Here is a 16,392-nt window from a genome sequence, read left to right as displayed (position 1 = left end):
GGGCTGAACACTTTTTCAAGGCACTGTATAGAAGTTTGTCAAAGGTTTGGTGACATGACTCTCAAGAAAGCAGGGGTGGTGTTGTGCCTTCTTTACGATGATATTTATGTACTGGTCCTGGGACAGATCCTCTGATATGTTAATACCAAGGAATTTAAAGCTACTGACCCTCTCTATCTCCATTCCCTAATGAGGACTGGCTCATGGACCTCCAACCTCCTTATATAGTTGATAGTCAGCTCTTTGGTTTGCTAACATTGAGTGGGAGGTTTTTGTGGCACCATTCAACCAGATTTCCAATCTTCCTCCTATATGCTGATTTATCATCAACTTTGATTCAGCCAATAACAGTGGTATAATCCACAAAGTTAAACATGGTACTGAAGCTGTACCAAAGTGTACATGAGTAGAGGAGGAGTTATGTACACAGTCCTATGGTACACAGGGCCGATGGTGAGTTGTCTGCAGGTTGTGGTACAACTGACCACATCTTCTATCTTGTTGGGTTCTGAAGTTGTTAATCCAAGGTTCTTTCAGAAGCCAAGAATGAGACATAAAACTTGTAGCTTCATGATCATTATATTAGTGCTAATGGTACAAAGGAATTGGAAACAAGAGTAGCAGGAGTCTAGGAACAAAGGAGAAAAAAAAATGCCAATGTGCTCTACTCTTATATCATTGATAAGGGTGGTGAATTTGTGGGATTTGTTGCCACAGGCAGCTGTTGAGGCCAGGTTGTTGGGTATATTTAAGGCAGAGATTAATAGGTTCTTGATTGGACATGGCATCAAAGGTTACGGGGAGGCTGGGAACTGAGGTTGAGGAGGAGATAGAAAAAAAGGATCAGCCATGATTGAATGGTGGAGCAGACTTGATGGGCCAGATGGCCTCATTCTGCTCCTATGCCTTACAGTCTTATAAGAGGCATTCCATTCAAAGTTTTAGATGAGAGATAACCTCTATTCAAATAATGGGATACCCAAGAAGCTTTCAGCCAGCTTCTTAGATGGCATAGTGGCATCAGCGCCGGACTTCAGAGCGAAGGTTCCTGAGTTCAAATCCGGCCAGCTCCAGTGCGCGCTTTCCATCCGTGCCGGGTTGAGCATTGAGCTAGCAACCCAACCTCATAAAAAAGAAATTGCCTGCTACAGAAACATCAACAGCAAAATTTCTGTCTCTTCAAGAAGCTTCCAGAATAATACAAAGAACCGTAACCAATAAGCGGCATGCCGAACAAATGAATAATTGCATATATGTGGGTAATTATATAAAATACAAGCTTGGGAAAGTTAAATTGCAAAGAACATAACAATTTTGCAGTATAATCCAACAACCTTAAATTCTCTGTATTCTTGGAATTTAGAAGAATTGCAGGTAAATTCTGAAACATTAAAATCCTTGGGGATTTCATAGGATAGGTCTGGGAGTATGCCTCCAGTGGCCAGAGAATCTATAACTAGGACCCCTTCTTCCTGAATAAGGAGCAGCTACATGGACAGATTTGAGCAGATACTTCCTCTCATAAAAGTTGTAAGCCTTCGGAATTTTCTGCAACAGAAAGCTATAGTCAAGGACGTGGCTATCAGTTTTGAAAGGTGGACTAAACTCAAAAGGATGAATAGCCTCTCCAAATCCTGTTTTTTGACTTGTAAGTCACGCAGATGTGACCTAAAACCTTTTTATTCACAACCAGCACCATGAGAATAACATTTTAGCAATTTGACTTGTGTAATGTTATGACATGTTAAAACTCAGCCCCCATAATTTTAAAAGTGGTGCAATGTGTAGGATGTCGGAGAACACACACAGCCATATTGCTTTTTTTTTGTAGGAAACCACAGAAACCACTATGCATATTCAGACAAAGTATGACTAAAACAAAGTCCTGTGCTTAAAAATATAAATAAGCTGTTTCAGTTGAAGAGTGCTGCTGCTGTCAATGTAATTTTCTACCTAACATACACTCCTCACTGATTAGACCTACCACAAGCTGAAGGTAGAGATGAATAGCTCCAAACTTGGATCATACTCAATGTCAGGCCACAATCAGGGTTTGGGTGCTTCTTATTAACATATAGAGCCTTTTGATTGAAAGAATTGCCAAAGCTAAGATTGTTGCTTCATTGGAGTTATCTTAAAACAAAAACTCCTGTTTAACTACTTTACAGATTACATCTCAAAGCAATCACACCATCTGTTCACAAGAATGTGGTTCACAAGTGTGATCCCAGGAATTAAAGGCTTAGTTTATGAGGAATGTTTGATGTCTCTCAACTTGTACTTGAAGTTCAGAAGGATGAGGGAGAACCTGATTGAAACTTACTGATATTAAAAGGCCTGGATATGCAGAGAATGTTTTCATTAGTAGGAGAGTCTAGGATCAGAGGATACAGCCTCATAAGAAACGTCCTTTTAAAACTGAGATTCGCTGAAATTTCTACAGCCACAGGGTCTTGAATCTGGAATTTGTTGACACAGATAGCTGTGGAGGCAAAACTATTGGGTGTATTTAAGGCAGAGATTAATAGGCTCTTGATTAGTATGGGGTTAAGGGTTAAGGGAAGAAGGTAGGAGAATGAAGCTGGGGAAAAGAAACCAGCTATGGAATGGCAGAGCAAATTAAATGAACCAAATGTCTGAATTCTTCTCCTCTGCTTTAAGCCTCCCTGAATGAATTATCATCATTATTCTATTATACAGTAGAACTATCAATTCGGAATAGTTATCCTGATTTTAGCAAGTTTTGTGTGGTGGCCTCCAAGCCAGCAGGAACTAAGTGAACTTGGCCTAGATAAGTTTACATTGAAATTCTACCATACTAACTACATAATAATGATGATACATTAATTCAGGTAGAACACTCGGCCAGGATTTTTCTTACACTTACTCCTATGAGGCAACAGTCTGATTGCAGGCAGTTCCTTGAATGGTTTACTTACATGTGTGAATATTTCTATTCACATTGATTTCCCACACTTTGACCCATGCTGAATTGGAAATATTTTACTATTATGAATATTCTGGAGCTGTCAAACCTATTAGCACTGTGGAACCTTCAACTCACATTTTGTAGTAAATCAAGAAGGCATCTATCTCACCAGTGCTCCCGCGAAGATGGCCTTTGTTACCATGTGGCTGGAATTTCATATAATAATATAAAAGTACTGTGCAGTTTTCAGGCCATGTAAAATATTCCTGCTCAGACCAATGGTCGGTCCGCGTAACTGTGTGGGGAAAAAAGTTAGAGGGAACATTTGGATTTCACACAGTCTTTACAAGGGGCATATGAAATTTAAAATTGGCAGTTAGTGTTGGCTTTGCCAATAGGATGCATGTTCCACAGAAAAAAATTAACTATTATTATAAACTCATTTAAATTATAGCCATTTATTAACACACATTTAGGTACAAGTTGGAGTATATAGCATGAAGTTTGACATGTCTCAAAGGAGCTTGATCCTATCCTGCTAGATCTTGTTGGGTAGGGATTACAAGGAGGACACTTTTGGAATTTCATTCCTGCTTCCATTCTACCTGTTAATATGATAACCCACCCTAACTTGATCATGGTAGTCCCACCCAACAAAGCTGTAGTGTCCTGCAGTGAATGTCAATGGGACAGAATTTGTCCTGCACTCTCCAAGCCCTAATAAATATTTCCAATGCAACTGAGCTTGTGCAGATCCAATTGGCATTGGGAGCTCATGGTGGTGGCATTTGGCCTGACAAAAGTCAGCTTTTGAAGATGACGGCAGTGGAGTGGAGCTGAGAATGAGGGGGTTGGTAGGACCAGGATCAGTAAAGAAATGGGTTGTTGGAAGTGGATGCAAAGTCTTGAGCAGTGTAAGTTATGAGAGAGAGTTAACTCAAAGGAGACTTCCTCTCTCGTAAGATGATCAATCCAGTGGTGTTATTGTGTGAAAATTTATCCTTGTGAGGAATAATGTCCACTTATTAATTATATGGAGCAGATCTCTGTTCAAAAACATCTTGAAATTTTACATTTACGTACTACCTTTGTCATGGCGATGTGGCGATCCAATGATAACAGGAGCAAAACTCAACTAAAATCCTGGTTTGGAGCCAGTTCTGACTCCAGTGGCAAGGTTCTGCATATTCAGCAGCGCTTCCCACACCATTGTACCATAAGGTGGTGAGATAAAGATGCCCCGCCCCAATTGACCAAGTCACATCTTTGTAGTAGTCTATGTCTTGTTTCAACACTTTGAAATGTGGTGGTTCTAGTCTTTGGGTGGGAGAAAGGTACATGAGGGTGACAAATACTCAGCAATGTGAAATAGGGTGAAAGGAGGCTCGAAGGAATATAAACACCAGCACCTAAAAGATAAATTCTATGTACAATAAAATAATTTCTATCCTGATTAACATTTGAAAAATCTTTAATAATGGCAGATATAAGCTAATTATTTTACCAAGGTTCTGTACATTCCACACAAGATGTTACTTCGTGTTACAGAACACTGATAATTTTAGGTGCTTCATTGTCTGAAATTTTATACTTTAAATTTTAAATTATGATCATATAAAGTTATAAATGTTGAGTAAACTTAATCTAGGTAACTTGTTACGTACCAGCAGCAATAGATCACAAACTGAGTCAAGTTTTAATGTTCTAACTACTACCTTTATTAGTATCTACTCATAATATAAGAAATTAAATGAAATAAACAGAAGTTAACAGTGTGTGTGTGTGTGTGTGTGGCTCCCAAACAGTCAAATTTAGGAACAATTCATAAAGTCTTAAGATTCAGACAGCAAAGTAGAAAGGTTCAGCAATCCACGGAATAAATGAGTGAGGAGAGAGATTTGTAAATCCATGTTAAAGTATAGAGAGAAGACGAATACGAAGAAATTCCACAGGTTCCATGCTGGGTAAATGAAGATCTTATCTGTCAAGTCGTTCCGAAATCCATGTAGAAATATCACCAGGTGACAGTCACGGAATACTGTATCCCTTCTTCCAAGTGGTAACCGCATAACACCCCCGGATCCAGGTAAGGATCAACAACAGTGGTCCCACAGGATATTCCAACAAAAATCCACATATGGACCATCTGAAGTGACAGTCACACATTCAATGTGCACAGTGTGCCATTGATCAACCCAATCTTTTGAGCATGGGAAAGTATCAGACTTTACCCATTTCACAGTAAGCTCCTGCTGGCAGCTTGCAGTGCAAAGTCCTTCCACTCTCTCACGCTTTCTTCTTACCACTGAAAATCCCAGTGGTCCGTCGCAGCTTGTTATACTGATATCGTAGTCCCACCTCATTCAAGCGGTTTAAAGTAACACCCACAGTAAACGAAACCCGTGGGCATGTAACAAATTAATTATAGTAACTTGCACATACTTTGAACTTGGTGATAAGATTGAAATGTCGTCGTTTATTTGCATTTTCTGCTTTTAAATAGCTCAAAACCATTTGTTACTATAGGACAGTGCAAGCTCAAAGTTATGTTATTTCTGTTAACCACTCAGGCCAATGAAATTCTTCTGTTCAACAAGAAATTAACAGCCACTCAAGCTTGTGAGCTTGGACTAGTGACCGAGGTCTTCCCTGACAGTACATTCCAGAAAGAAGTTTGGAAAAGGTTGCATGCTTATGCAAAACTACCCAAAAATGTAAGTTAACATTATAACAGTAATATTTTAATAAAGTTGCTCATAGTAATTTAAATATATAGCTTAGTCAAATTCTCAAACTCATTTCTTAAAGCCTGATGTAAAAATCATCCTTGCACAAGCATGCTCTTGCACCAGGCAGTTCTAACACAAGAGATTCTACAGATTTTTGAAACTTTGAACAACACACACAAAATACTGGAGGATTTCAGCAGATAGCATCAATGGAGGGAAATGAACAGTTGATGTCTAGGGCCAAGACCCTTCTTCAGGATTGGAAAGGAAGAGGACAGAAGCTAGAATAAAAAGTTGGGGGAGGAGCACAAAGTGATCGGTGAACCTAGGTATGAGGGGGATGGCAGGTGGGGCATTGATGAAAGGGTATGATGTGAGAAGCTGGGAAAGGATAAGAGGAAGGTATCTGATAGGAGAGGACAGTAGATCATGGAATAATGGGAAGGAGATGGGGATACAAAAGGATACACAACTGCAAGAGGGCAAGTTGTGAGAGGGAAGGAGAAAAGAAGGGGTGAGGTGGCCACAGGAATAAGGGAAAACAAATGGCGGGGCATATAAAAAAACAGGAGAGAGGTTACCAGAAATGATCAAAACCATTATTGATGCCATCAGGTTGGAGACTACCAAGATGGAATATAATAGGTTGATTTTGCAATCTGATCTGGCCTCAACATGGCAATAGAGGACTGTGGACAGATATGTCAGTGTGGGAAAGGGAAGTGGAATTAAAATTTGTGGTCACCGGGAGATGCTGACTTTTGTGGTGTACAAAGCAAAGTTGCTCAGTGAAGCGATCCCCCAACCTGTGTTTGGATCTCTCCGATGTAGAGAAGTCTACACTGGAGCACTAGATGCAATAATGACCCTGACAGACTTGCAGATGAAGCATTGCTTCACCTAGAAGGACTGTTTCGGGCTCTTAATAGTGATGAGGGAGGCAAGTGTACTTGGCATGGTTTCCTTTTCACTACTATTAATGCAGCCTTCTCCTGCATCTCCTCCATTTCCTGCACATCTGCCAGCCACATTCACATCCAATGATCAGGCATATCTTCTCCTCTCCTCCATGAGATAGTCCTTCACCTGCAAGTCTGAAGGTATTATTTATTGCACCTGGTGCTCACTGTGCGACCTCTGAATCATTGAGACCCAATACAGATTGGACACCTGCTTCATCAAGCACTTTCAGTCTGTCCACCACAACAGTCCAGATCTCCTGGTTGCCACCCATCTCAATTCCACTTCCCATTCCCACACTAATGAGTCTGTCCACAGCTTCCTGTACTCCCAGCAGGGCCAGATGCTGATGCAAAAACTTACATTCCACCTTGGTGGTCTCCAACCTAATGGCATCGACAACTATTTCTCTAACTTCTAATAACCTCTCATTTCTGTTTTCCTCTCTTCCACCCCCTCCCTTTGTCTTCCCTCATTCCTGTGGTCCCCTCACGCCTTCTGTACACCTTCCCCCCCCCCCGCTTTTATTCCTTTGTCCACTGTATCAGATTCCTTCTTCCATCTACCACCTAGCTTTACACATCAGTCCCCTCCCCAACCATCTACCTTTCCCCTCTCATCTACTTCCTGCTAGCTTGTGCTCCTCCTGCTATCTTTTATTCTGGCTTCTGCCATTCCTTATGAAGAGCCTCAGGAGCAGCATCAGGATTAATAAAGGGTCTTGGCCTGAAATGTTGACTGTTTACTCTTTTCCATTGATGCTGTCTGACCTGCTGAGATCCTCCAGCATTTCCTGTGTGCAGGCCTCTTTGAACCCGTACCATGTGTGCATTAACAGTATACAAATCTTGTAAACTATTTTGCACAATGTGTGGTTGTGACTGGAGCTATTAACATGTAGATTTCATCTAGAATCATGACAGGAATTAGTGGGAAGAATTATGATGGAATTTCAGAGAAGTAAGGAACTTGAACTGATAGTCTTGATGAAGGGTCTCGGCCTGAAACGTCAACTGTACTCTTTTCCATTGAGGCTCCCTGGCCTGCTGGAATCCTCCAGGTTTTTGTGTGTGTTGACAGACCAAGTCCCTTTTTCTCTGAGAGTGAATTGGAGATCATGGCAGCACTACCCAAAAGGTGATTTGGAGTAAGAGAATTAAATTGGGGTAGCTTAATGATTAGCACAATGCTTTACAGTATTATTGACCTGGGTTCATTTCCCATTGCTGTCTACATTCTCCCCATGACCACGTGGGTTTCCCCCCACAGTCCAAAGCTGTGCTGGTTGGTAGGTCATTGTAAACTGTCCTGTGATTAGGCTGGGGTTAAATTGGGGGATTGCTGGGTGGTTGGAAGGGTCTGTATCTCAATAAATAAATAAAAATAAATAAATTTCAAAGATGGCAAATAATCCATTCTTGCTACTGTCTTACTATTTCCCGGCAATTTATTGAGAACAATTGCAAACAAAAGGACATATTTTGAGAACTATTTAACTTGTTAGTAACTATGCAAACTCAGTTGCCACTTTATTAGGTACACCTCATTAATGCAAATATTTAATCAGCCAATCATGTGGCAGCATGCAGACACAGTTAAGACGTTCAGTTGTTGTTCAGACCAAACATCAGAATGGGTAAGAATTGTGATCTAAGTGACTTTGACCATGGAATGATTGTTGGTGCTAGATGGGGTGGTTTGAGTATCACAGAAACCACTGATCTTCTGGAATTTTCACACACAATAGTCTCTGGGGTTTACAAAGAATAACGTGAGAAAGAAAAAAAACATCCAGTGAGTGGCAGTTCTGTGGGGAAAAATGAGAGAGGTTCAAGGAAAATGGCCAGACTGGCTCAGTTGACAGGAAGGCAACAGTAAATCAAACATGTATTACAACATCTCTGAATGGACAATACAAACCTTGAAGTGCATGGGCAGCAGCAGAAGACCACAAATGTATGTTCAATAATCACTTATTAAATACACAGGCTGCCTAATAAAGTGACCACTGAGTGTGTATCACCAGTGTTGACCTGCTGCATAAACACATGGAGCTTAATATATTAAAACAGATGATTTTGTTGTAGTTCTCCTGAGTTCTGTTGGCAACTGATTTCTGTTCCAACTTCTTTTTGAACTTGTAATAATTCTTCCTTGTTGTGCTGAATACTAGCCTTCTTACTTGTTTGAAATTTTAGATTGGAAGAAGATTGGAGATTTCCCAGAAATAAACAGTTTTTGCTGTAAAAATTATGTTAAATTTTATAGTTTTTAATAGGAATTATTTGCTGTCAAGTTATTGTTTAGTTCCAAGATTGCCATCTAAGAAATCAAAACACTGATTAACTTAATGTTTATTTTATGCACTTATCAATAATCAAAGAAAATTAAGTCCAATTTTTCAATCTATGATGAATGACATAATCATTCAATATCTCTTCTAGATAAAAGTTAGTGTTATTTTATTTTGAATGTAAATTGTTTCATTGGGTTTTGTCATATTGTTTAAACAATGTTGTATGTATTTGTCATTTCAGATTTTTTCCATTTTGGGTAGCACTTTGATGATTATGAGTGGTATAAATTATCATGATTAAATGTTTTTTTGGATAAATTCATGTGTTATACAGCATGTTTCTTTACAAGAATTTTAATGGTATCTATGAATTTCATTTCAGTCGCTCGTATTTTCAAAGCAACTAATAAGAGGTGTTGAAAAGGAGACATTGCATTCTATCAATGCCCAAGAGTGTGAGCGGCTGAAAGAGAGATGGTTATCTGAAGAATGTATGAAGGCCATCATGAACTTCTTTGAAAAAAAGGCAAAGTTATGATTCAGCTTCTTCCACACTCTGACATTAGGAAATCTTTGATTGTCCATTACTTTGCCTTTATTCTTTGGATTATGTTTCAATTTTAATCATTTTATAATTTCATGAGTGAAATATTGTGATGCAGTAAAATTCATGTGGTTTTGTTCTGATAATTATCCATAAAATATGTGCTTAACGTGGTATTTTGACAAATTGTTAATAGTGATGGAGAAGGGATTGAAAATGGAAACAGAATCAGAATGAATGAAATTAAAACAATGTACAATTTCAAGTTTTTCTTTGTTAAAATTTATAGTCTTTCATCATAAATGAATAATACCATAAGCAATAAAAAGGAACTTTTGGAAGTCTAATTGAATGAGAATTAATTGCTTTGCATGCTGACAGAATATTACTAAACACAACTTGGCTACATTTCTCTCCAGAAAAGATCACTGAGTTAATGGGCCCATACTTGCACAACTCCTGTAGGATGAACCATCTATACAGTGTATCAGGAATCTCTCTAATTGGTGACCACCTTCAAAGAGGAAAAAAAGGAAAATATTAAAATAATAATTTGATACAATTTTATTCTTAATCACAATGTATCATTTAGAATATGATTTTGTAACTGAAGTTCAACTATTGTGAAAATTCATTTTATCTGGACTAGAATAATTATTTTTTTAAAAAACAGCTACTTATATAAATGTTTTCAAATCACATCACAAGAACTGCTTTCAAAAGTTGAATTTGAAAATAGCTCTTTTCCATATGATTCACCTTTAATATGTTTTTAAAGAGAGAATGTTGATTGTATCAATTTCATATAGTCGGATAGATTATTTACCAGTAACCAGTAGTATTTAACTGAGCACAAGTTTAAAATCAGAAGTGTAAAGATCAGTCCTGTACACTGGATTTTGGCTGTGAGAGTAAACTAATCTATTCATTTGGTTGTTCCTGCTTAGTGATTCCAGATATCTAGAGCAGCCTTTCTCAATCATTTTGCCCTGGAGGAACCCTTGAAATAATCTTCAAGGTCTCAGGGAACGCCTGCATAAACATTATTATATCTACAGCTCACAGTACATTAGTGTGATTAGTAAGTTTAGATATAATAATACAGAAATAATTGTCAATGTTCTGAGTGGAGAATGATTTTTTAGCCAACCTTTTTTGTAAAAACAAAAAGATAGTTAAGCTTAGCAACACACACAAAATGCTGGAGGGACCCAGCAACCCAAGCAGCATCTAGTAAAATAGTGCCGTCAACATTTCAAGCAGAAACACTTCGGCAGGTCTGGAGAAAAAAAGATGAGTAGATTTAAAAGGTGGGAGGAGGGGAGAGAGAAACACAAGGTGATAGGTGAAATTTGAAGGGGGAGGGGTGTAGTAAAGAGCTGGGAAGTTGATTGGTGAAGGAGATACAGGGAGTTTGATAGGAGAGAACAGAAGGTAGTGGAAGAAAGAAAAGGTGGGAGGAGCACTAGAGGGAAGTGATGGGCAGGCAAGGAGAGAGAGGGAAAAGGGGATGGGGAATGATGAAGGGGGGGGGATCCATTAATGGAAGATAGAGAAATCGATGTTCATGTCATCAGGTTGGAGGCTACCCAGACAGAACAAAGTGTTGTTCCTCCAAACTGAGTGTGGCCTCAGTAGATTGGCATATCAGAATGAGAATAGGAAGTGGAATTAAAATGGGTGGCCACTGGAGATCCCGCTTCTTCGGGCTCAGCGAAGCAGTCTCCCCATCTATGTTGAGTCTCACTGTTACACAGGAGGCCACACAGGGAGCACCAGACACCATATATAACCCCAACAGACTGTGTCGCCTCACCTGGAAGGACTGTTGGGGCTGTGAATGGTAGTGAGGGAAGAGGTACTTGGATAGACAGGGCCTGATTAAGGACAGTCAACATGGCTTTTGCAACTTGATGCAGGTCAATGGAATTAGGCAGTTTAATGGTTTTGGCACAGATTAGATGGGCCGTATGGCCTGTTTCTGCGCTGCACTTTCCTTTGACTGTAAGACTCTATGTTGGTAATGCCAAGTTTGGTGTTGTCTGCAGTTCTGGTCACCTACCTACAGGCAAGCTATCAATAAGCTTGAACGACTACAGAGAAAATTTACATGAATGTTGCTGGAACTTACGGGGATAGGCTAGGACTTTATTGTCTGGAGAGCAGGATGAGGGCAGATCTTATAGGGGTATACACAATTATGAAGTCATAGATTACGGTAAGGAGAATCTGAGGGGGACTTCAGAGGGCAGTGTGAGCATGGAATAGGTTGCCAGTGTAAGTGGTAAATGCAGGTTCAATGGTCACATTTATGAGAAATTTGAATAGACACCTGGATGAGATGGGTGTGGAAGGCTATGGTCCAGGAGCAAGTAGAAAATTGGGCCTGCATGGACTAGATGGGCCAAAAGGCCTTTTTCTATTCTGTACTGCTCTATGAATTTATGACATCCTGAATCTCATTAGATGTCACTTTCTGGACTAGCCTACTAATCAGGACCTTGTCAAAGTTTTTGCCGAAGTCCCTGTTGGTAATATCTACCAACCTGTCCTTGTCGATGATCTTGGTCACTTCTTCAAATAAATTCAGTCTAGTTTGTGGTACATAATTTCCCACAGACAAAGTCAGACTGACTATACCTGATCAATTCTTGACTTTTCAAAGACAAATAAACCCTCTCTGTAAGAATCCCTTCCAAGAGCTTTCCCACCACAGATGTAAGGCTGCCCTTTAAGACTGCCCTTTAATACCTTCCTTTTTCTGTGCTGCCTTTCTAAATGAAGGCACAACTTAAGATATTTTTCAGACTTCTGGTATTTCATCTGTGGCTAACAATAATACAAAAGGTCCTGGCAAGGCCCAGTGCTTTTCTGCCCTGTTTCCCACAACATCTTTTGATACATCCCGTCAGGCCCCACAGGATTTATCCACCTTCATGCTCCACACCTCTTCCTCCATAATGTTGATCAAGTTTGAGTTTATGAGGCATACATTCACAGGCTACAAATGCTGTGGAAATCAGCTTTTCTTTGCAGCAGCTACACAGTACATTACAAAGGTGACTAACTTACCAGAAGTATTCATTTAAGATCTAGCCCTTTCCCTGAGCTCTGCAAATAGATTACCACAATGATCCTTAAGGAGACCTACTCCCTCTCAGAGTACAGTTCTTCTATACTCTATATGTTGCTACCACATCCTTCCTGTAGTGTGGTGGCCAGACTGTTCTCAGTAAGTAGGGTCTAACCAACGATTTATTCAATTGCCACATGACGTCCCAGCTCTTGGACCGCATGCTTTGCGAGCTGAATGTAAGCAGAGTCCGAGTGACACAGCATAGAAACAGGCCCTTTGGCCCAACTGATGCACGGTAACCACAGCATCCTCCCCAATACTCCCAGTTGCCCATGTTTAGCCCTTAATCCTTCTTCTCCATTTAGCTACCCACATACCTCTTAAATGTTGCAATTGTGTCCACCTCGACCACTTCCTCTGGCAACTCATTCCAGTTACTCATTACCCTCTCTGTAAAGAAGTTACCTCTCTGGTGTCTTTTAAAATCTGTTTGCTCTGGTCTTGTATCTGTGCCCTCTAGCTTTGGACTGGAGACAGATGATGATCATCCATGTTATCCATACCCCCCATGATTTTATAGATTTCTGAGTTTGCCTCTCATTCTCCTACGCTCCAGGAATAAAGATCCAGCACGACCCTCTCACCCTGTAACTCAGGCAACACCTTCAGCAAACTGTACATTAATACTCCGTGGCCTCTCTGTTCCACAAGGCATGTCAGAGTCCTGCCGTTCACTGTATAGGTCCTACCCCGGTTTGAACGTCCAAAATGCATCAGCTTGCTTATCTAAATTGAAATCCATTTCCACTCCTCAGCCCATCTCCCTAACTGATCAAGGTCTTTTTTGTAATTCATAAGTAAGATCCCCTAATATACAATCATTAGCAGCTTTACTAAACAAGCCATATGCAGTACATTTACATCCAAATCACTTACATGTGTAATGAATAACACTGTCCCAACACCGACTCCTGGGGCATCCTGCTAGTCACAGGCCTCCATAGAAAAAATCACAGTAAACCTACAGCCATCTTCAACCATCACCAACTTCCTGTCATGGTGAGTTAGATTCCTCCCACATCCCAAAGCTGTGCAGGTTGGTGGATTAATTGATTGCCTCTGGTGTGTTAACTACATCCCCATGAAGTGCATCAAGATGCAGCTCCTTAGAGACCATGTTAAGGAACTGGAACTACAGCTCAATGACCTTCAGCTCAAGTGGGAGAATGAGGAGGTGACAGGAGCTACAGTGAGGTAGTCACCCCTAAGTTACAGGAGGCAGGTATCTGAGTGACTGTCAGGGGAGGGAGAAGGAATAGGCAGCTAGTGCAGAGTAACCCTGCGGTTGTGTAACCCTACCACCTTGAAAGCTGTTGGTGGGGACGACCTACTGAGAGGAACGACAGTGACTGGGACTCCAGCACTGTCTCCCAGGTGCTAGGGTCAGAAAAGTCTCCCATTGGGTCCACACCATTCTAAAGAGGAAGGGTGAAAAGCCAGAAGATGTGGTACACACTGCTACCACCAACATAGGAAGCAAAAGGGTGGTGGTCCTGAAGAGAGAATAGAAAAGCAGGATCTCCGGGATAGTAATCCTGGGATTGCAGTGTGTACCATATGCCATTGAGGGAAAGAATAGGATGATTTGGCAGATTAATGTGTGGCTGAGGAACTAGTAAGGGTTTCACATTTCTGGATCACTGAGATCTCTTCTGGGAAGGTATGACCTGTACTAAAAGGACAGGTTACACCTGAACCCAACGGAGATCAATATTCTTGCAAGAAGGTTTGTTAGAGCGGTTGGGGAATGTTTAATTTGGTGGGGGGGATGGGAACAGAGCAACAGGACAGAAGAGGGGTCAGTTGGTATCCAACTACTGTAGATGTAGCATGTGGTGAGACTGTCAGGAGGGCAAACGTGCAGTCAGTGGGATGAGCTGAAGTGTAACATGGAAGCAAAATCGAAATAGGTGATGAATACAGAACCGAAGGTGTTACATTTGAATGTACAGAATAAGGTAAATGAGCTTGTAACACACTTGGAGATTGGGAAGTTTGATGTTGTGGGCATCACTGAATGAAGATCATAGTTAGGAGCTTAACATCCAAGAATTGTATTGAAAGGACAGGCAGCAGGCAGAGGTGAGGTGGTTCGGTTGGTAAAAAATAAAATCTAATTCTTAAAAGAGGTGGCGTCAGATCAGAAGATGTGGAATTCTTGTGGATAGAGTTAAAAGACTGCAAGGGTAGAAAAAACCTTGATTGCAGTTATCTACAGGTTCCAAACAACAGCAAGGATATGGGATACAAATGGTGTGTCATGGGGAATTACAGTACGCAGGTAAATTAGGAAAATCATTTTGATGCTCGATCCTAAGAGAGGAAATGTGTAGAATGCCTATAAGATGGCTTTTTAGAGCAGTTTGTGGTTGAGCCCAATAGGGGATGGCAGTTCAGGATTGAGTGTTGTAATGAAACAGATTTGATTAGGAAGCTTAGGGTAAAGGAACCCTAAGAAAGCAGTGATCATAATATGATAGAACTCACCCTGCAGTTTGTGAGGGAGAAGTCAGATGTATCAGTATTAATGGTGATAATGGTGGACAAAGGAAAATAGTGTCAGTCTTCACTGGAAGTATGCCAGAAACTGGAGAGTGTCATGGAGCAGAAGTGACTGTAGTTGCTAAGGATGATTCAGTTTGTACCATTTGACAAAAGTCCTACACCGGGGCCTGTAATCATCCTCCCATTCTCCCTTTATACACCCAACTATTGCCGAGTCATCAGAGAATTTCTGCTGATGACATGACTCAGTGTTATATCTAAAGTCCAAGGTATACAGGGTAAAGAGAAAGGGAGACAATACAGTCCGCTGAGGGGCCCCAGTGCTACTTATAGATATGTCTGATACACAGATCTGAAGCTGTACAGACGGCGGTCTGCCAGTCAGGATACAATGGAAGCGGAAACCTGCATTGAACGGAGCTATTCCCCCAGCAGTGAGGGCTGTATGGTATTGAAGGCACTTGAGAAATCAAAAAGCATCTCCTCGCAGTGCTGCCCTGCTTATCCGAATGGGAGCAGGTTCTGTTCAGTACGTTTGTTGAATGTTTAGTTATTAACTTGGGGAGAGGTACTTTGATGAGGTACCTGTTGAGTTTGAAGTGTTACTGAACGTTTAGTGGTGTAGTTTGTGTAATTTAGGGTGACTTAGATATTACAGACAAATAAATGGCTAACGTGCTTATTCATTTGCCAAACCTGTGAACCTCCTAACACCAGCATTCTGAAGGAGGTAGCTGAAGGGATTGTGGAAGCATTAGCAATGATTTTTCAAAAATCACTAGATTCTGGAATGGTTCTGGTCCACTGGAAATTGGCAAATGTCAATCTATTCTTTCAGAAGGGAGGGAGGCAGAAGACTTCAGTGGTTGGGAAGATAATGGACAATAGACAATAGGTGCAGAAGTAGACCATTCGGCCTTTCGAGCCTGCACCGCCATTTTGAAATCATAGCTGATCATCTACTATCAATACTCGGTTCCTGCCTTGTCCCCATATCCCTTGATTCCCCTATCCATAAGATACCTATCTAGCTCCTTCTTGAAAGCATCCAGAGAATTGGCCTCCACTGCCTTCCGAGGTAGTGCATTCCAGACCCCCACAACTCTCTGCAAGAAGAAGTTTTTCCTTAACTCTGTCCTAAATGACCTACCCCTTATTCTCAAACCATGCCCTCTGGTACTGGACTCTCCCAGCATCTGGAACATATTTCCTGCCTCTATCTTGTCCAATCCTTTAATAATCTTATATGTTGCAATCAGACCCCCTCTCAATCTTCTTAATTCCAGCGTGTAC

At 40.7% G+C, this 16,392-nt stretch overlaps 1 protein-coding gene across 2 annotated transcripts in view; it reads left to right on the top strand.

Annotated features, from left to right (window-relative positions):
* eci2 (enoyl-CoA delta isomerase 2) overlaps positions 1-9,805 on the top strand; it is a 172,909-nt gene extending 163,104 nt beyond the window's left edge. For both annotated transcript variants that reach the window (XM_059945668.1, XM_059945669.1), the window contains 2 exons: positions 5,500-5,643; positions 9,297-9,805. In XM_059945668.1, the coding sequence (XP_059801651.1) occupies positions 5,500-5,643; positions 9,297-9,452 (300 nt within the window). In that variant the 3' untranslated portion in view covers positions 9,453-9,805. The remainder of the gene's footprint in view (positions 1-5,499; positions 5,644-9,296) is intronic.
* The last annotated feature ends 6,587 nt before the right edge of the window (positions 9,806-16,392 follow it).

The sequence above is a fragment of the Hypanus sabinus genome, chromosome 20 (genome assembly GCF_030144855.1).
Source record: "Hypanus sabinus isolate sHypSab1 chromosome 20, sHypSab1.hap1, whole genome shotgun sequence".
Classification (NCBI taxonomy): domain Eukaryota; kingdom Metazoa; phylum Chordata; class Chondrichthyes; order Myliobatiformes; family Dasyatidae; genus Hypanus; species Hypanus sabinus.
Note: the sequence above shows the minus strand (reverse complement) of the source record. Positions and strands in the feature narration are given on the sequence as shown.